At 39.6% G+C, this 21,858-nt stretch overlaps 1 protein-coding gene across 3 annotated transcripts in view; it reads left to right on the top strand.

Moving 5' to 3' along the window:
- Nucleotides 1–21,858, top strand: part of CHD6 (chromodomain helicase DNA binding protein 6) — a 200,717-nt gene that overhangs the window by 111,081 nt on the left and 67,778 nt on the right. For all 3 annotated transcript variants that reach the window (XM_046678724.1, XM_046678722.1, XM_046678723.1), the window contains exons 11-17: nt 272–393; nt 1,649–1,892; nt 3,104–3,280; nt 3,900–4,043; nt 7,085–7,340; nt 8,426–8,636; nt 18,618–18,813. In XM_046678724.1, the coding sequence (XP_046534680.1) occupies nt 272–393; nt 1,649–1,892; nt 3,104–3,280; nt 3,900–4,043; nt 7,085–7,340; nt 8,426–8,636; nt 18,618–18,813 (1,350 nt within the window). The remainder of the gene's footprint in view (nt 1–271; nt 394–1,648; nt 1,893–3,103; nt 3,281–3,899; nt 4,044–7,084; nt 7,341–8,425; nt 8,637–18,617; nt 18,814–21,858) is intronic.

Raw genomic sequence — 21,858 nt, 5'->3', positions numbered from 1 at the left:
AGTGAAACAGTGTAACACTTAAGATTTTAGGTGGGTCTGTTTCTCTTCATTAATTACTTGCAAATTTATAGAGGTGTTCTTAGTTTCATCTGCTGAAATCTAGAAAATATGAGGCCTACACATTAGTCAGAAGAGAGTAACTGCAGCCTGAAGCCAGCTTTAGGACCATGTTTGAGATTTACCACCTTTCCCATTATCCTGTGTCCTTCTCCATGTTATGCTCCAGAAACGTCATTCTCTATGTGTTGTGCTCTCTACTTTCCTCCACTAGGAGCGGCCTGCTTCTGACTCCTGGCAGAAACTCGAGAAGTCTCGCGAGTATAAGAACAGTAACCAGCTTCGGGAGTACCAGCTGGAGGGGATGAACTGGCTTCTTTTTAACTGGTATAATAGGTGAGGAACCAGAGCTAGGCCTGTCTTCATGGATCACTTTTTACCAAATGCTTCTACCTGGAGGTAGATCGTTGCCGTAGCCTGGAGAGCTTGGAGTAGCAGTAGCAGATATGAGAGTGCAGCACAGCCATCGATTTAGGGTGGTAATCTTTGCACATTAGTCATACCAGGACTTTATTTTTATGTCAGATGTTTCTCCAACAAAAAGGAATGATCTTTAGACATCACTGACTTTATGCTTTTTTTTTTCTTTGCTCGTCCAGCCAAAAGATTAGGCTCAACCTGGGTTAAATAAAACTCAAAAGATCCTTTAAAACTATTTTCTATCTCTAAGGTTTTAGCAAGAAGATGGCTCTAAAAGGGGAATGGATCTGTATTCCAGCCCCAACTCTGCTGCTGATTTGTAAGCCATGGGTGTTCTGAACTTGCACTGTAACACTCAGTTTTGCACTCTTTGCGCTGTAGTTTCTGTCAGAATCTAGATGAAACAGATAATATTTGAGAAAGATGGGTTGAGATTTTCTTAACATTCTAGAATGTGCCCTAGACTAGTATTGATTTTAAAGACACCATGTTATAGTGGAAAACACGCTGAGGAGGGATTCTGGAAACCTGTGTTCCAGCATAGTCTCTGCGACTTTTTCATTATGTGACTCAGAGCACAGCTCACTCAACCTTTCCAGGTCTTAGGTTGCCCATCTGCACAGTGAGAAGTGAGAGCGGTGGGGACCACACCCCTTCGAGTGTTCCAGTTCTGTGCAATCTGTGATTCTGGATCACCAGAAGAGACCAGTGTCTTTACTCTGATGAGGCATTTATTATGTGGGTTAAAAGTTTATTCTTTGGTAACACAAATGATAGATAATGAGAACCATGTAACTTACTATCTTTTTATTTTTGCCTTGGCTTCCATGAAGTTTGTCAGGTACAGAAACTGGCTTAGCTTTGAGGCATATCTTTTTCCTCCTTGTCTCATTGTTATTTTAATTTTTAGTATTTTAAGTTTATATTTAAAGGGCCCTATTTCATATATTTTCTTGTAACTTGCCATGCTTCCTTTTTGGAAGTAGGCAGGGTATGGATGATAATAATAATAATAATAAAAACTCAGTTGCATCTCTGGGAAGTGCTGATAAGGCCTTCACTGATGACTTTACAGTCAAGCTGTGCTTCTGAAGTATCTCTTTAGTTATAACCGAGCTCTTCCTCTTTCCTATAGTGATGATGAATTATCTGTATTTCTTACTCTCTGCAGAAAAAACTGTATTTTGGCTGATGAGATGGGCCTAGGGAAAACCATCCAGTCCATCACATTCCTTTCAGAAATATTCCTCAGGGGAATCCATGGCCCTTTCCTCATCATTGCCCCTCTCTCCACCATCACTAACTGGGAGCGGGAGTTCCGCACATGGACAGAGATGAACGCAATTGTGTACCACGGCAGCCAGATCAGCAGGCAGATGATCCAGCAGTATGAAATGGTGTACAGAGATGCACAGGTGAGCCTTCCACGAATCACAAAGACCCAGTGACAGCTGATGTCATGGTTCAGAGGAGCCTTTCTGTCACTTGTCTTCAGGAGTTTTAATGTCCTGCACCTTGGGTTACTGTTGACTGACTTTGTAGAGTCTTATGTTTATAGAGGCAGACTTCTTGCTCTTCCCTGGTAGTTTAATTTATGATAAAACACAAAATAGTAAGGCATGCTTCCACTATCTGAGATATACCAAAGGCTGTTTTTAGGATACTGAAAGCTTGGCTTCTTGGTTGGCTTAGAAGTTGCTGTTACATGCAGAAGATTTTATATGAATTGTAATGTGCTCAGTGAAGAAAGTGAGCAGAATTAGTGTGCAGAGGATGGGTTTCCAGCCAAGGAGTTTGGAGAGGAAGTTAACAGATTGGACAGGGTTAGATAAGAAAAAACAAGATTCAAATTGTTAAAAGTTCAACAGAATCTTTTTTTTAAGTTTTTGTTAAGTGTAATCACTTTGCTGAGTATGCCTGTATGCTTGTCCTGAGCACTGGTTTTTGTAATTAAGCAAGATGGAAATTAAATGAATCCAGTCAGAGGAAAGCCACTGCTCTCTCCAGGGGTTTCATAGACAGCAGAAGGAGACACTTGGAAGAAATTCAAGATGTTCTCTAACGTGATGCAGCTCTGCTCTTTAATTGTGGTGGCAACACTACGACAGGCTAAAGACAAAGCTATGTCCTGCCTGGTAGCACTTGTCCCAGGTGAATCAGGATCATTACTTTGAATCTGTGCTGGAAACCAAGTTACTAACATGAAATTAATTATATCTGAAAAATAACAAAGAAGGTGTCCTTGGGCATTCAAGCTGTGCGTGGTTTAGACTGATTCCTGGCTGGGAATGTGTGAATCAACACCCATGTGCTTTCCTTATCATAGCAATTAATAAGTAAAAAGCTTCCTTGCTGTGCCTTCCGTGCTGCTTATCTGTCTCACCTTTGTGAGGGCACGTGCTCTCTTGCTTCTGTTTCACTGATGTAATGAGGTCTCTTCTCTTATCTAAATAGCTGGTTCATTCTTATATTCTCTCTTTTCTCAAATGAGGACGAGCAGTGCTTATTGGCTTCTCACGTAGGTCCTAGCATTTGTATTGCTACCTCCTCTAATCCAGCTGGTAACCCATTAGCAGAATTCTGTAGCCGTGGTGTAAAGCTTTGCCTTTGGTTGTGTCATCCTCAGGGAAATCCCCTTTCAGGAGTCTTCAAGTTCCATGTTGTCATCACAACATTTGAGATGATCCTGGCAGACTGCCCAGAGCTGAAAAAGATTCACTGGAGCTGTGTGATAATTGATGAAGCCCACAGATTGAAGAATAGGAACTGCAAACTTCTGGAGGGTTTAAAGCTCATGGCCCTGGTGAGAGTTAGCAAGCTCTTTACATAAACACAGGGTCCTTCTATTCACTATGGAGGAAGCATTCTTTAGCCATTTTGCATGTAGCTTACTTGTGCATAGTCTGTTTACTCTAGATTTTCTTTTTGCCCTGTATAGCTGTGGTAGTGTAGGAATCAAATGTTTTTTGTTATGAACTAGGTCAACAATTTGACCTTTACCACAGACTGATTCCCAAAGGGACCCAGGGGAATCTTAAGTTCCATGAAATTTGTGACCTGGAAGTGTAAGTTTTGGCTTGATTCCAGGTTCCTGAATGATATGGAACAAAGATGATGGCCTTTTAACATGCTGCCTTGGCACAGTGCCTGGTATGTGGTGGGTAGACACTGAGTAATATCGAATGAGTGAATGAATGGTTGCTTTAACTAATATGAAATTGCTGCTGGAATCAGTGATGTGAAAGGAAAGTTGATCTGTTTATTGACTGTACCCCCATGAAATGTGGGCATCCTGTCTTTTCATAAAAGCAAAACAGAATTGCCGCAAATTGAGCACAGCATGCCCTGGCTTCATTTTCCCACCAAAACGTAGTGTTTTGGTATCTGAAACTCTATTCATCATGTACTGTTAATTTGTGCAGGAACACAAAGTGCTGCTCACTGGGACGCCCTTGCAGAACTCTGTGGAGGAGCTCTTCAGTTTGCTCAATTTTCTGGAGCCATCACAATTTCCTTCAGAGACTGCCTTCTTGGAGGAGTTTGGAGATCTGAAAACAGAGGAACAGGTAAGTAGGGGCCTGAAGGATTGAGGAGATAATCTAGACAGTGTGATGGTTACCTTCACCATCAAGGAAAGAGCAAGTCACTGTGGGGACAGGAGTTAGCAAGTTCTCACATCACTGGTAAAATGAGCATTACCTCCTTTATTTGTTTTTTGTTTATGTTGAGGAGGGTAAGCTGATAATTAGCAGTTCTTATTACTCCAAAGGATAAATGAATCATCATCCAAAATATCTTAGGTTAACATAACAGGCCTCTTGCCTTCACTCATCTCACATGTAAGTTCACTGAGTTTGCTTGTAGCTCTGGCCTCAGGAGCCAGGGTGCTTTCTTCTGTTTCCGTCATCCTTCCTCCTACATAATCTGCAACATGTTCCCAAGCTTATCTTCTTGAGTACAATAAAATACACAGATAGTGAGGAAAAGAAGGCAGTCATTTACTTAGAGTAGTTGGTAAGTCCAGTTTTGTGCAAATCCCCTAAATTTCCTTAGTTTTCAAAGATCTAGTCCTGAGTCTAGCTTATTGGACTCAAAGGTGATTCAAAACAACCAGTATTAATGAATATCTATCTGCTATGAGTAGAAATCTCTACTAGGGATTACTGAAATAAGCCAGACAAGTTTAAATGCCATATGAGGAACAAGTAATAGAATTGGGGACTTTAAAGGAGAGAACGATCACATCTGTTCTGGAATCAGGAAGGACTTCATGGAGAGTACAGTTTAAAGAGTGTACCTACACAAACCTGGGTAGTATGGCCTGCTACACATCTAGGCTATATGGGACTAATCTTATGGGACTGCTGTCATAGATGTGGTCCATCGTTGACCAAAACGTCATTATGCAGTGCATGACTGTATTTTGTGTAGGAAATAAACTCAGCATAATCAGCAGTGGGGAATCATCTGGTAGAGCTGGAAGCAGGGTGGATGAATTATGGAGTATGAGTCCAGAGGGATTTAGGATTATATTGTGGGAAGATCTTGAAAGACATGTTGAAGAATTGGGTATGTATTAGAGAAGCAGTGCAAGGCGTTGATTGCAGGAATGACAAAATTAGTTCTGTTAAATTTGTCTAGCAGTAGCGTGAGGGTGGGTTGGGGCAGAGAATCTGGGGACTGAGAAGGTTTGGGAAGTTTGCTAACAGATGTCAAGAGTACACTGTTCCAATCTGTTTGTTTCTACTTCTGTGGTAGGTCAGGCTTTGACAGCAGTGAGTAATCAAATTTAATTCCACTTCTCTACAATTGCAGTATCTATTGTTCCTTCAACAGCCAGCTCCAACCCTCTCTCCATTTTTGGACCATTAGAAATGCATCCTCTTCTCCCATTGCACTTATTTTGTGGTATGCATTTTTTCTTCTTCCTAGACAATGACCTCCTTGAGGACAAGGCCCACATCTTCTCCAAAGTTGTGTTTGTTGTATTGACCAGCACAGTGTCTGGCATATAATATTCTCTAAATGATTCAAGGTATGAACCAAGTGAAAGGCAAAAGCTGAACCCAGCATGTGGCAGATTGGCATTTGTCCCTGTCTTTAACAACTAGCTGTATCTTTTCTCTTTGGGTTCTTATCTGGTAATTCCTATTCATTTGGGGGATTAGATTCCTTAAAATCAAGAGCTCATAAATGGGTTAGATTTAAGATTGAGGTTAGTTAGGAGAAAACTACAAAAATAGCATCAAATGTCAATATTTTAAATCACAGTAAATGAAAAAGTTCTAGAAAGGATCTGTTTCCAAAGTAAAAAATATTCATCATCGTTTAAAACCTGCTCCAGTAAGTGACTCTTCTAAGTCACTCTCTGTAATCATTTCGTATTTCTTCATGAAGCAGTAGCATAGCACACAGCTTATTTCTGCAGACTCTACTCGTTTTAAGATTTTTCAACAGCCCTTTATGACTTGAAACCTGATCTTTTGCATTTGCTTTCCCCCTTAGTTTATTTTCCCACCAGGATTAATCTTATTGGTATCTTGTTGTAGCTCAGGGTTAACTCAGGTGCCTTGACTTTGAAGCCCTTCTCTGTCATTGTCTTCTTGGGAAAAGGAGCAAGTCACCTTGTCAGTGCAGTCAAGTGAGTAGAGATCTGCTGTCAGGACCTGGCTGTTAGAAGAAGAGAGAAATCATAGCAAAGAATATTATCAGGCTCAAAGTGCCCCTGATGTGACAGCTTGCATGATGGAATGAGAGATGTCACCTTACAACATTAACTCTCTACATACTGCTACCCTGAAACGTGTTTGCTGCTGCTATTATTTGAAGGTGAAGGAGGAACCTGTTTCCAGATTTCCTCTACTTCTTTTTGTTTATTGAGATGTAATTGACATGTAACGTTATGTTAGTTTCAGATGGACAAGATAACGATTCAATGTATGTATGTTATGAAGTGATCACTACAGGAAGTCTGGTTGACCTCCATCACTGTGCATAATTAGAAATTGTTTTCCTAGTGATGAGAACTTTTAAGATCTACTCTCTTAGCAGCTTTCAAATATATAGTACCGTATTATTAACTATAGTCACCATGCTGTACATTACATTCTCAGGACTTATTTATTTTATAACTGGAAGTGTGTACCTTTTGACCACCTCCTTCCATTTCGCCCACTCCCAGATTGCCTCTACTTCTTACTTTGTTCTCTCATCATCTAAGTCTTCCCTTTGTAATATGTCACTTGTACCTCCTAGTGTGGCTTAAAATAGTCTGGTAATTACTGCACATGTGTACATGTTAGAGAGTGAGGTTTGTTTTCTCCATCCTAGAGAATAGCTACTGTCTTTTGTATCTTTCTCCCTTTATATCTTGTAAGTTGGCCACGTAGGCTCTCAGTAATTACTTATGAATTAAAACCAGATCCTTTTTTCTCTTTCAGTCCTGTTATAAACTCCCCATGTTCAGGGATCAGTCACAATCTTTCATTTAGTCTGCTGCCACAGTGCCATGATTAGATGCTGAAGAGATAGTAGTGAAGGTTGGAATACCCCAGTAATCATTAAATCAGGACTGAGGCAGGTGAACAGGTCTCATTTTCCTGAACAGGTGAAGAAATTGCAATCTATCCTAAAACCAATGATGCTTCGGCGGCTGAAAGATGATGTGGAAAAGAACCTTGCTCCCAAACAAGAGACGATTATTGAAGTAGAGCTGACCAATATCCAGAAAAAGTACTACCGGGCCATCCTGGAGAAGAACTTTTCCTTCCTGTCCAAGGGGGCAAATCAGCACAACATGCCCAACCTCATCAATACCATGATGGAGCTGAGAAAGTGCTGTAACCATCCCTACCTGATCAACGGTGAGTGCAAGAGGCAGGGGCAAGTCAGGGCTGGCATCTGCCCTGCCAAAAGCTAATGGTAATCAGTGATCTTACATGTTGAGTTCCCATTAAATGCTAGGATGTACATATTCTCACTTTTCACAGAGTATTAAAGTGAGGTTCTAGGAGGTTGATGGATCTGCCTAAGCAGTCTAGCTAGCGAGTACAAAGAGCCAAGTTTTGAACCTCCCGGTACCGATGCTGCCTGTCAGAGGATGGCTATCACCCATCAGTCTACTGTCCTTTATGTCTTGGCAATCTAGTCCATACTTTTCACTTGGGGAGAGGGAACTATGTTACTTAGTTGAATAAATGATCATGTCGCAATGAGATTAAAACTCCAGATAAATTTGTAGTTAACTGTACTAATTAGAGAAGCTATCAGGAGCTTTCTTTTTTTTTTTTTAAAAGATTGGCACGTGAGCTAACAACTGTTGCCAATCTTCTTTTTTTTTTCTTTCCTGCTTTTTTCTCCCCAAATCCCCGCAGTACGTAGTTGTATATTCTAGTTGTGGGTCCCTCTAGTTGTGGCATGTGGGACGCCGCCTCAACAATGGCCTAATGAGTGGTGCCATGTCCGCACCCAGGATCCGAACCCTGGGCTGCCAAAGCGGAACGTGCAAACTTAACCACTTGGTCATGGGGCTGGCCTCTAAGGAGCTTTCTTTACACTAAAACTTTTTGATAAATTTTTAAATCAAAATGTGGCTTGGATTTACTTACAGCTTATCTTTGTGGCATCTAGAGGTGTGTCTTCCTGTCAACTTTCTGTGCAGGTTTCTTTCCTTGCACAAGTCAGCCTAGGACGTGACATCTCAAATCCTTTCTCTACGTAGTGAGACTTCCCAGGAAAGCAAACACCTGGGTTCTCTGCATGATGGCCCTGCTACTTGCAGAGCCCTCTGCTGAGGGCACAGACCAGCAGTGCACACACAGCATTGCCTCATTGGACTGTTGGTCCAGGACCTAAGAATTCACTTCATTTTTCCTAGGATCTGTAAAGCAGAGAGCAACTTTTACCTTATAGTTTGTTCAAGAAATAGTTTTGTTCCATTCCTTTTTAGGGGCAGAGGAGAAAATTCTAGAAGATTTCCGAAAAACCCACAGCCCTGATGCCCCGGACTTTCAGCTGCAGGCCATGATTCAGGCAGCAGGGAAGCTGGTACTGATTGATAAACTGCTCCCTAAGCTGATTGCAGGTGGCCACAAAGTACTCATCTTCTCCCAGATGGTGCGCTGTCTCGATATCCTGGAAGATTATCTCATCCAGAGAAGGTGAGACTTATTCAAAGCTGTACCTCAGATGCTAAGGGCAGTTCCCTTTCTTTGATACCTTTTTGATTTACTGAAAAATTATGCTTTAACAACAACAAAGCATTCCAAAATGGAGGAAAGGAATCTCCTCTTAAAGAATGGCTAACATTCAGAGTTAAATCTTATGGCCAGGTATACCCAAGTTTAATTATCTGGAGTGAATTTCATTGCTTAAAAAAAAATTCTGTGTGTTTATTTATATTCGCTTTAGTTGGAAAAAACAATTCAAATAGCATTAAAGAAGGATAAAAAAATAATGTATTTACTTTTTTCTTTTGCATAATAATTATGAGAGAAATACATCCTGGAAAGCATCACTATATTAAATGTCGAAAAGAGCATAATCTGACAACTTGCAGAAAAAGAATTTGGGGATATTTTATGTCCTTTCTCAGCAAACCTTCTAAGGTTTTATGATACACTGGCCATGGCATCCCAATTTATTTTCTTGTTCATACTCCTCTAATTCCTTGAACCTAAATTCCATTGCTCATGCAGGTAAAAAGCCTGTGGTGTTATGTGGGTTATTTGGATTCTGTGTGGGTACAACATTTGTTAAATAGTACACTGTACCTTACATGTCCAGTCATTGGGATACATTAATGATCTGAAGATAATAAATGAGTTTTTAAAAAATCACTCAGTGATAAAGACTTTTCAAGATCATAGAAACCATTAGCCCTAGGCATTGCTAATTTTAAAGGAAATCTTTGTTTTCATATAGTAAAATCATAGCAGATCTCTGTTTTAACTATTCTTATCCTTGAAGATTCTGTTTGCCAATATAACATGTAATTTCTAAAAAGAGTATTAAAGGAAATGACAATTTAACTATGGGATATGCTGACATTTAATGTTACATAAATGATTCTCCAAAATTGGTTTAGACAGTAGAAGAATTTCTCAGAGCCCTATAGTGGAGATTTTTATGTGAAGAATTCCTGAGACTTGTATTATTTTTCTATTTGAGAAAGCTATAATGAATAATCAAAACTAGTAAAGCAGCTTGATATTTTATGAATTCCTAGATTAGGAACCCATTGTTAGAAGACTTGCTTCTTATAAATATGTTATCATCCTCTTCAAAATATATACAACTTCGAGTTTGCAGGTTTTTTTAAAGACCCCCACCACAATAAGTAACAGTGAAATAACAGAGTTTTGCTACAGACAGATGTCTTTGTTTAGCTTCTTTTAATGCTGTTTTTCCTTATTTATTCCTCATTTTGTTTCCAAATTGCTTAAATATTATAGTTTCTCTTGAATATGGACACACCTGCCCAAAGCCTGCATTCATAGTTGAGTGTTTATCTTTTTAGGCTTTTATCCTTTGTGCATAGATGTATTTAATTTTTTTGTTTATTTGTTTGAATTGGACCATATTCTACATTCTATTTTGTAACTCACATTTTTATTTAATGTTATGAATTTTTTTCTTTACTTCTCTACAACGTAATTTTGATGATCTGCATGACAGTCTGTCCTAAAGTTTGTTTCCAGTTTTGCAGCATTTTAAGGTACTCTGAATATCCTTTTATATTCATTCATTGTGAATGTTTCCACTTACTTCCTTAGGATAGATTTTGACACAAATTTTTTTTTTTAAGATTGGCCCTGAGCTAACATCTGTGCCAGTCTTCCTCTATTTTGTGTGTGGGATGCTGCCACAGCCTGGCTTGATGAGCAGTGTGTAGCTCCACACCCTAGATCCGAACCCACAAACCCTGGGCCGCTGAAGCAGAGCACGGGAACATAACCACTACATCACTGGGCTGGCCCCCTTGATACACGTTTTTTGAAATATTTGACACATGTTTCCAAAACACCTTCTAGAAAGATATTTTTACTTATATGCCCTTCAACAGTACATGAGAATGCTTTTTTCCCCATACTCTGAACAATACTATTTTTGCCTCTTAATATTTCCTAATTCAATAAGTCAAAATTATGGTCTGTTGTTTTAATTTGCATTTCTGATTATTAATGACCATGAGTATTTTTTCATATGTTAGCTGTATATAGTTCCTTTTTTGTGAATTGCTTATTCGTGTTCTTTCTCCATTTTCTGTTGCTCTTTGCCTTTTGGTTTGTTAATTGATAAGAATTGTTTTGAATATGGTGAAGTATTTGAATACAGTGCAAATACTTCCCCAGTGTTTTTGACTTTTCGTTTATAGGTATGGGTTTTTGTTTATTTTATTTTTGGGAGTTTTAAGTTTTTTAATAGTCAAATACATGAGTCTTAAAACAGTTTTAAGTAAACTTAAATGCTTATTATGCTTAAATTTAAGCTTAAATTAGTGTGCTTAAAAAGTCTTCCCCACCCCCCAACCATGCAATCATATAAATATTCTGAAGTATTTTCATTCTTTTATGGTTTCTTCACCCCAACTGCATCCAGCAGGGCTCTTCTGGCTATAATATCATCATTATTTTCTGTTTTTAATTTAGTTTTTATTTTCATCAGAGTTATACATGCACATAATTAAAGAGCCAAATTATTGTGTTATACTTATGAAAAATTGCATTTCCTAATTCACCCCCCACGCATATTTCCCACCCCCCAATAAAATTACTTTAAACTCCTTATACTATTTCTTTTGACATTTATAGCTATGTCTAAATAATGTTAGTAGTTGTAATTTCTTGATTTTTTTCCAGTTCTAGTTATTATTTGTCCTCACTATGGAAGATGAGCATTTATCTTCTTTCACTTGCCCTCGTAGTCACCACATATGCAACTTGCTGTCCTCTCATTTTCCCAACATGCCGTGTAATCCTTAGGCTAAATTAGCAGTCAGTGTTTCTTATGATTTCTGTAAATGCTAAGTTACAGTGCAGCCGTGTAGTGTGCTGTTTAGTATTTCGTACTTGCACAATTTTTTTCCCTGAAGCTAAAAATTATCTTTTTATTTGATTCTTATTTTTCTATGTACATATTACAATTCAGCTCCAAAATTTGCCCTGGTTGTTTAAATCTCCTCTTGTTGTGTTCAAGCGCATCAGTTTCATCTTCTCAGAGCCAGCTCTTCTGGGGTCTTCTGTCCTGCTCCTCTCTGGCCATTTGTTCTTCCTGCCTAGTACACAGTTGTCGTCTGTGATCTCTCTTCCTTCATCACGCTGACAAGTTTCTTTCCTTCCCTCTTGAATCAAATCTCCTTGTTGGTGGATCCCATGTACTTCTGGGAGCTTCTGACAAAGGGTGAATGATAACGTGAATTGTGAGACTTTGTTTGAAATATTTTTAGTCTCCTCTCATTCTTGAGTAATAGTTTGGCTGGGTTTGAGATTCTAGGTTAGAAATTACATCCCCACAGAATTTTGAAGGTGTTAGTCCATTGGCTTCTAGCTTCCAGGATAACTGTTGAGAAATTCAAAGCTCTTCTGATTCCTGGTCTGTATTTGTGACCTGTTTTTTCTGTTTAGAAGCTTTGATAGATCCTCTTTGTCCCAGTGCTGTGAAATTTTATAGTGAAGTGTTTTCTTTGTGGGATCCATTGAACTGGATACTAAGTAGGTCGTTCCCATCTGAAATCTAATCTCCTTCAGTTCTAGGTAATTTTTTTGTATTTGTCTTTCGTTATTTATTTTTGTTTTGTTTTCTCTTTGTAGAAATGTTATTTGTGTGTCACACCTTCGGAACTGATCACCTAATTTTCTCTTTTCTCTACTTTCCGTCTGTTTCTATTTTGCTCTACCTTCTGGTAGAAATCCTGTATCTTCCAGCTTTAACCCCAAGTTTTCATTGTATACTTATATTTTTAATTTTATAGAACATTTTTATCTCTAAACTTTCAATTTTTATAGAATTCACCCAGTTATTTCACAGGTGCAGTGTCTTGTCTTTCTGAGATTAATCATTGAAGACTTTTAAAAATCTTCTTACAGTGTCTGTTTTCTCCAAGTCAGATTTTTTTCTTTGTGTTTGTGTATATCTCTATCTTTCATAGGATTCTGGGTAGGTTCTTTTTTCTTTCAGCACTTTAAAGTGTTGCTGCCCTGTGTTCTGGCCCCGTGGCTTCTAATGAGAAGTCTGCAGTCGTTTAAGTCGCTGTTCCCGTATGTAATGTGTCGTTTACTCTGTCTGCTAAGATTTGCTTTTAATTTTTGATTTTCAGCTGTTTTACTGTGACATGTGGAATTCATCCTGTGAAGAGTTGACTGAGCTTCTTAAATTTGTTAAGTGTATATCTTTCATCAGCTTTTGGTCAATATTTCTTTGATTCCTTTTTTTCTTTTGCCCCATTCTCGTGTTTCCTTGTGAGAGTCCAATTACCTAGACGTTTGATCTTGTGTTATTGCCTCACAAGTCCATAGCCTCTGCTCTTTACTGTTTCTCTCTCTTCTTTTGTTTTGATTTTTCTGTCTTCAGGTTCTCTGACTCTTTTCTCTGTCATTTCTGTCATGCTTATTATACTCATCCAATGCTTACTTTATTTTAGAGATTGTATTTTAGTCTTAAGATTTCCATTTGATTGTTAGTTTCATGTTTCTGTGCTGTGATCCGATCTTTTCGTTCATTATGTACATTCCTTCACTTGCATAATTCTAATAGCTGTTTTAAAGTTCTTGTCTGATAATTATAACATTTTAGATTTGACATCAGTTGATTGTCTTTTCTCTTGAAAATGGGTCACGTTTTCCCTGTTTCTTCGTAGCTTACATAATATTGATTTTCCCCTAGATATGGTGAATGTTTTGTTGTGGAGATTCAAGATTCTGTTATATTGCTGTGAAGATGTTGATGGTTTTTATTTGGAGGCAGTTAACTAGGTGAGACTCAAACTGCAAATTCTGTCCATGTCTCTGGTAGGCAGCAGCCCAGGCTGCTTGTAGTCTGCCCCAAGCACATGTGAGTCAGAGGTCAGCCGGGGACTTAGGGGAAGTTCATGCCCAGAGTTTGGATATCTCTGTCTCTCTACTTTCTAGAGATCCCTTCTTACCTGCTGGCACTCCTGCCAGAGGTTGCCCCAGACTCCTTCCCCTCGGGCCTCTGGTCAGAAAGACAGTCCCTTTTTATCAGATTCCTAGCTGCCCTGCATGTCTGCTGCCATAACTGTGGCTTTCCTTCTGGCCAAAACCACAAGTTTCTATTCCTCTCCAAAATATACCTGCTTTCCTTAACTCTCCAGTGCCCTCAGATAGGTTTTTTTGTTCATTTTGTTTTGGTTGTGTGTTGTGGTGGTTTTGTTCGAGGGTTGATGTGTTATGACCTTGCCCCTCCATACCAGAAGCAGAGCTTCTCTGTTTCAGATCACAGACTTTCCTCAGATGTCTGGTCTCAGGCTGTCAGATGGTGGGCACTGTTGAGCCTATTAGAAGCTCTGGGTATGTGGGCTAGGCCTGTTGACTCTGGACTTTACTCTCCATATATGAACACTATCCTTCTAGCTTGACCATTTTCATTGGGGAACCTCCAATGTTAGTGATATTGGGTGTTTCTCTTCTTCTCTCCTGTCTAGAGGATGGGAATTTGATCGTACTGGGAGCTGATTGTAGGAAAGGGGTGGAAAGAAGTAGGGAGGTCTCAATATCTCTGTCTCTCTTCCCTTTTTTCAGTATAGTGCCTCTATCTTTAACTGTGATTGGTATCTCCTAGGGCAAAGAGGGGTACAGATCATCTTTTTTACTCTCTCAAGGCTGGGGTGGGTAATCTGTAGGCTACCTAATACTTCAACAAATATTCAACCAATTTCCAGTTTTTAGACTCTGCATCCCTACTTTCAGGGGTACTAGGTGGCACCAGTGCCCGATTCCTTTGGATATTGTGCAGTATTGAATTAGGTTGCTTTTCACCTGTGATTCTGCCAATCAGATCCTACTTGGCCTACTTTCCAGCTTCCAGAATTTTGTTATGACTTCTCCTGTTCTGTTGGTGGGCTTATTTGGAGAAGGGTGTTATTATGCATTTATAAGAAATCCTTTTACTATTGTTTTACTGGAGGTTGGGGAGATAAAAGAATTAGATGTACGTAATAATTCATAATCTTTAACTGGATTTCTTTGATTTTTACATTTCAGTCTTCAATCCTTCTGTAATTTTGGTAAATGGCATACAATGGGGGTCTAATTTAATTTATTTCCATGTATGTCTGATTTTCTAGTTTATTAAATAGTCCATCTTTTCCCCCATTCATATAAAACACTTTCCATAAAATATACTGAGGTATATATGCTGGGTGTGTGTCTAACCTTTCTATTCTTTTGGTCAATATTTCTATTCCTTTGCTCATATATTATTGTAGATGAACTTCAGAATTCTTCAGAATTATTCTTTTTTAATCTATCCTTACTACTCTAGTCCCTCACTACCAAAAAAAATTATATGTACATATATATGTACATTTACGTATGTATATTTCTGTGTATATACATATATCCATTTGTTGGGATTTTAATTGGTTTTTACACATTTAGTAGGGTCTGATTGAGATCTTTGCAAAATTGAAAAACATTATATTCTCTGTGCTTATTCAGGTCTTTTATATACACTGTTGATTCGATAAATATGTACGAAGTGTGTGCCTTGTGCTAGAATCTCTGTAGGTGTTGGGGACATAGTGAACAAACCAACCTGGCCCCTGGTGTCATGTTTCCAAGTCCTGCATATTTCTTATTGAGTTTAATCCTAAGTATTTTATATGTTTATGGCTATTATGAATGGGAGATTTTTCGCTCTTTATGTTTTCTAGCTAATTATTCCTGGGAGATAAAAAAAGTTGTTCATTTGCCTTCAGGCCTTCTGAGGTCAACATTTTCTGTTGAGCCAAAATCGAGTCACTCCACCACTCCCTCCCGAAACAGAGCACACAGAGGTTTTCCAGAGTGCCACCTGCTTCTCGTTGATGTTTGACAGTACTCAGAATTACAGTTTGATGAGCCACGTCAACTCTAGGGATTTTGTTCAAAATACAGTTGATGCAGAGGGTTAATTGCTACACTGATGTTTGGTGCGGAAAATTTTATGATGTCTGATTTCTTCATTCAGACTTGCTAGCTCTCACGATCTTCTTTTTTCTTGAGCCCCGTTGCCACTACAGCTGTGAGTTTGTTTTTGTTCCTTTTAATTTCATGCCATACTCTCATACAGGGGCGAGGCCTAGCCAGAGGATCTGGCTCAGAAGTGAGGGGGGTGAGGAACAATTTAAAAGTACTAAATAATTGGATGGATTTTTATTGTAGTTTTGTGTTCTTCAAGAGCACCCCCTCAGAACAAGTGATAGAAATGAGAAGTAATGTTTCAATCATCCTGCACAATTTCTAAAATTGTTATAGCTGGAAAAACACTATCTCATTTTATGGGAATTTTTTCCCTAGGTGATGGCCGAGTTGTATCATCACTATTTACTGATTTCTCCTCCTCCTCAAGGCTGTGCTCATTCCCTGCCTCGCTCAGATCCATAGGCATCTAGCTCCTCTCTGATAGCGAGGGTGTCTTGTCAAAGAAGCTTGAGTCCTCTGTGCCTGCAGCGTTAATCGTTCACATGTGATGGTGGAGGTGGTGGCAGCTATTGTTTAATTGAGTCTCAACCCTGTCTTCTGACTCCAAATCCTGTGCTTTTTTCCATTGCATCACATACTTGGCCAAACTTCTGTGAGTAACCCAGTACAGATTCTTGGTGCATTGAGTTATCAAAATCATTTTGATACCTATAGTTTCTTCTTTCACTTTCTACTAGAGTTACAAATTTCCTAAATTTACCAGTGTCTCTTATTTATCTTTAATTTTCTCTTTTAAGTTTTTAGGGAAATCTTTTTATCCTACTGCATTGAAATGTTGGGTACAATATGAAGGCCATACAACAAACTGGTTAAGAATATGGACTTAGAGTCAAATGGATCTTAGTGCGATTCACCTGCTAGGTGATTGAGCAGGTTATTTTGCTTGTGTGGTGTTGTTTTTGTTTTTCTTTTTGAAGTTTCTTTAAGTGTAAAATGGGGATGATAATAATAAAACAACCTCATAGGATTATTGTGGGAAGTAAATGTGATGATGCATATATAGCATGTATCACGGTACCTGGCACGGAGCTTGACACTTAAGAGCTTGCTGCTAATATTACTGATGTGGCTGTTAGTGATAATAATGATAATGACATCTAATTGCTTCATGGTTTTATAGAATTATAACCCTTAGCTTTTATCTTTTTAAAGATTTTATTTTTTTCCTTTTTCTCCCCAAAGCCCCCCAGTACACAGTTGTATATTCTTCGTTGTGGGTCCTTCTAGTTGTGGCATGTGGGACGCTGCCTCAGCGTGGTTTGATGAGCTGTGCCATGTCCCCGCCCAGGATTCGAACCAACGAAACATTGGGCCACCTGCAGCGGAGCGCGCAAACTTAACCACTCGGCCACGGGGCCAGCCCCAGCTTTTATCTTATGATACAAGATTTTCTTAGTCTCCCTTCATGACAATCCTGTCACCACCACCCATTTGCTATTCTAGTCCCATATACTATTCTTAAGTTTATTACATTTAAAAAGAAGAGGAAAGGAGAAATACACACCTGTAATTCTGGGTACGGATGCATTGTAGCTTTGTAAAAGGAAGACAGTATTTTCGGAATTGGTTCTTTGCTTTGTATGTGTCCCTTATGAGTCTGAGTTGGTCTGGTTCCTCTACATGTATTTCCTTGGATGGTTTCTTTATATGGCTATTCCTTTTCCTCAAGAAAGTCAGGATTATGTGGCCAAACTTAGTTTTCTAGAGCCATCCACACACACAGTCATCTACCCCAAGTGTCTATCCTTATTCTCTTGCCAGTTATTTATCTGAATTTTTAGAGATCTGATATCCCAAATTATGGGCTCTACTGATGAGCTTTTTGTCAAGATTTATGTTCTTGGCTGTTGTTAGTTCTAGAATGACTTGGTCCTTTTCTCACAAGGTTCCTATTATTACTTCTGCTTTACCAATGAGTTCTTGTTTGTTGGTCAAAATTGGGCCCAGGGTAACATGTGTTTGTTAATTCATTCATTGTGAGAGGGTAAATACGAGAAGAATAAGACTCTCAGCAGCTGTCCAGATTGCTACTCTATTTTACTTCTGTGTTAATTCCATGATTTCCATCATAAAGGTGCCCTCTTGTTTTCTACTGGATGGACAGATAGTAACATGCTCCCATTGCAGTCTCATTTCTTATTCTCTTTCCTTTTACCCTCTCCTCCACCATGCTTTCTACCTTTATTTCTTCAATTTCCACACAGGTCTATGCCTTCTTAATGATATTCAGTTTTACTTCCTCACTTTATTTTCCTTTAAAAATTCTTCAGTTTTTTTTCTCACTCCCCCATCCCCCTGACACAGCTCACAAAGGTTTCCTGTGATTTATCCTCCTTGCTGGGCAATGTACTTGCCTAGAAGACCTTGGTTTCAGCTGTGAACTTGAAGTTTTTGCTGTGCCCTTTAAAGCTTTGGGGAACTGTCAGGCTAGACGTGACCGACCCAGACACAAAAGGACTGCCTGTCAGTGTAGTCTTCTTCCCATTTGCAGTTTACCCAAAGGCAGCTCGAGACTGATCGAATTCTGATTCCTTGCTATGAACACCACTGAAAGTAGATGGTTGAGGCTTTTATTTGCTTTGCCTGGTCTTATGATTAGATTCAGTGCAAATAAAAACTGGGAACTACTTGAGCATGAGTCGCTTGGGCAGTGGGGACTGATGTTTTATGTTTAGTTCTTCTAGTCCTCCTTAGTTTGTGGCTGGTTTTTTGTTTTGGTGTGGTTTCTGTTTTGAGAGGGGGGACATTGTGCAATGCAGTTTTAGGTGTCTGCCCTGCTGTATGTGTAGAGGGTGAGATTCCTTCTAGACTACTGACATTTGGTCCAAATTTAGAAGTGAGGGACTTAAGGCCATCGGTCAGCAGCTTCCTGCATTGTTTGCTGTTCTCCATTGAAGTCATGATTAACGCCTGGGCTTTCGTTCGTTTGGGTCCCCTCAGATACACCTATGAGCGAATTGATGGGCGAGTACGGGGAAACCTGCGCCAGGCAGCCATCGACCGGTTCTGTAAGCCAGACTCAGACCGCTTTGTCTTTCTTCTGTGCACCAGAGCGGGAGGCCTGGGGATCAATCTCACAGCTGCTGATACCTGCATCATATTTGATTCAGACTGGAACCCACAAAATGACTTGCAGGTAACCATTAGGATGATTGCTGTTTGCCTTAGCTGCCCCTGAACCCAAGAACATCATGACAGGGCCTGGCTTGGCTATAGAGTGTCTGCCATGCTCCATGCTGTGGTGTCAGCCAGATGGCAGGCTTAGGGCCTCAGGCAGGGGGTGCAACTGAATGAAAAGTAAATGTCGACCTTTTCCACTAATCAGAAAGTAATTCTTTCCTTTTGCTTTAAATCAAATAGTATTTCACAGTAGGATAGAACTACTATTTATTATTATTGTTATCAGACATAAAGATATTAAGCTTGACTAGTTCTCTAATTTTTGATGTATAGGTTAATTCTGGCATTTTCGCTTGTTTGTTTGTTAGATGATCATATGTCATATACAGTAAATGAGACAGAGGGTGGGAAAGTTCCATGGCGTAGCAGGGTGACTGGTTCATTTGCTCTGCACTTAACGCAGCATATTAGAGTTCGTATGTGCCCAGTTAAGTGCATTTGCAGACTACATTTTCTGGTTTTAACCAAACTCAATAATGGTGATTTTAAAGGATTATTGCAAAGATTGGAGTTAATACATTTGAAAAAGCAAGTATAAACAAAGAAGACAATGGCACAGCTAACACTTCTGGTTCAGAGCTCTTCATCAACTCTGTTTGAAAGTAAAAACAGTGACATTCTGGCCAGATTGGACAATAAGTCAGCCAGAAAATTCTGACTTATGAGAAGACTAGAATACAGATTTACATCTTATCATTAACAATGAACTTTAACCTAAGTATATTTTGTATCTTGGGACATTTACTAATACTCAGAATGTGAATGTGTGGTGAGGAGGGTAGTGGGTGCCCCAAAACCTTTTTCATGATACAGGTGATTGATAAAGAAGTTTTCAGGCTGCTGTTTCACAAAACTGAAGAGCCGCCCGAGGGAATACCGCAAGGGAAAGGAGCTAAGCTAATGGGTCTCTGGGCTTCCTCTCTACCCACCACTTCACACAGTCATTCTGCTTTGGTTTTATCATTAATGAGTTTCCAAATAACATTTTATTTGAAGAAAGCAGTCTACTAGTTGAAAAACCAATTCATTACATGATTAAATTGGTGATAGTTGGCTAAAACTCAGGAAAAAAAATCATTGTAAAACGAATTGTGTGACACTAGGTTCAAATCCCACTTGAAAGAAAATCAGTACATGTGACCAACTCACCATCAGGCCTTTCTACTGGTGATGGAATATTTGGGTCAAAGATGAGTTGCTAGATATAATGATTAACCAGTTTTTAAATGAGTTAACATATTCAACACCAAAATAATAATAATAAGCAAAAACTAATATTTGATCAGGTCACTAGTAAGAACCTAATTAGGATAGTGATACAGATCAAGGAGTGGGAAACTAATGCCTGTGGCCTATCTGCCTGTTTCTTAAATAGTTTTGTTGGAATACAGCCACAGCCATTCGTATACGTATTATTTGTGTTTGCTTTCATGTTACGATGGCAGAGTATTGCAACAGAAACCTCATAGCCCATAACATCTAAATATTTACTATTATAGAAGAAGCTTGCCGAACCTGATACAGATGATTTCTTAAGTCCTCGACAGCTGTAAAGTTCTCTGCTCCTTTGCACTACCCACCTGACTGTGAGGCTTGGTACCTGGGAGAATGATGGTACAAGAAACCAAAATTGAGTGACCGTTTTGAGGCCATGTTAGCTGGGCCTGCCTGAAGGAATTACCAGGAGGAAAATTGAAAGCATAGGGCTAGCATGGGCAGAGGCAAGGATTTTAGAATCACGGTGCTTCACCTAGTGAAATCTAGACATTGAATAGTACAACGCGAAGAAAAGGAAAGAGCAAGAATGAGAAGGCTCAAGCTTGATGGAGAAGGTGAAGTCATCTGAGGTGATCAATTCGTCTGTGTAGCAGCCAGAGGAGGTGGGTGGGGCTGTCCTGAATTAGGGTCAGAGGAGAAGGCAGAAGCTTTGGAAGAGCTGAGTTTTTTCATTTGTTTGTTTCTTTTTTTGCCGGGAAAGATTCACCCTGGGCTAACATCTGTTGCCAATCCTCCTTTTTTTTCTCCCCAAAGCTCCAGTACATAGTTGTAAGTCCTTCTAGTTCCTCTACGTGAGCTGCCGCCACCGTATGGTGACTGACAGACGAGTGGTGTGGTTTCGAGCCCAGCCACCAAAGCAGAGCATGCCGAATTTTAACCCCTAGGCCATTGGGGCTGGCTCAAGGAAAAGCTGTTTTTAATGTCCGCTGCTGGGGAACTGGCAAGAGATGAATAACGGAACATCAGTGGAGTGCAGACTAAAACTGGATAGTGTAAGGTCTTTCAGTAGGAACTTTCACTAATGCTGAACCTGAATGAACAGACAAAGACCACCAGTACTATGGGCAATCCAGGGTGAGAACTTGTACTGAGAATGTAGCAAATGATAAATGGGTGGGGCTTCAGTGATAATGGCAGCCCCAGGTCCAAGTTAGAATTCCTCAACTCATGGTCTTCCAGACTGGCTACTGCTGCTCTTTCTAGATCTACCAGTTTCTGCTTCTTTGGTTATTTTTATTTAAAGTTTTGTAACTTAGGAGGAACTGTCCTTTATTTTTGAGGTATCTGACCAGAATGGGTAGAAATGAAAGAATTGAGTAGAGTAATTTTAGGGCAGGGAATCAGATCAGTGGTTATTGGGGAGTGGGATTGGTGGGCTGTAGGGAAGATATGGTAGAAAAAGGAACGTCTGAGTTCTGAATTGTCCACAGAGATGGAGCAAGGTTCTGTGCTTACTTGGCCTAGGGAGACAGGCCCAAGAGCTGGAGACTACCCACAGAACAATGCACACTCAACACACACCCTCTCCCTGTCGTTTGCCTTTGTGTCCACGTTCTATAAATATGATGTAGAGGAGAGAGTCTGGAGACTGGGACTCTGAGATCATCATTTTGGTCACAGGACTGCAGCTAAATCAGCTGTGAAAATCAGTGAAATGTGTTCCTAACTCTACAGAGTAGAAAATGTAACCAGATTGTTCCCCAGTACGGTCCTTGCTAGTTAG

The sequence above is a fragment of the Equus quagga genome, chromosome 12 (genome assembly GCF_021613505.1).
Source record: "Equus quagga isolate Etosha38 chromosome 12, UCLA_HA_Equagga_1.0, whole genome shotgun sequence".
NCBI classification, from domain to species: domain Eukaryota; kingdom Metazoa; phylum Chordata; class Mammalia; order Perissodactyla; family Equidae; genus Equus; species Equus quagga.
Note: the sequence above shows the minus strand (reverse complement) of the source record. Positions and strands in the feature narration are given on the sequence as shown.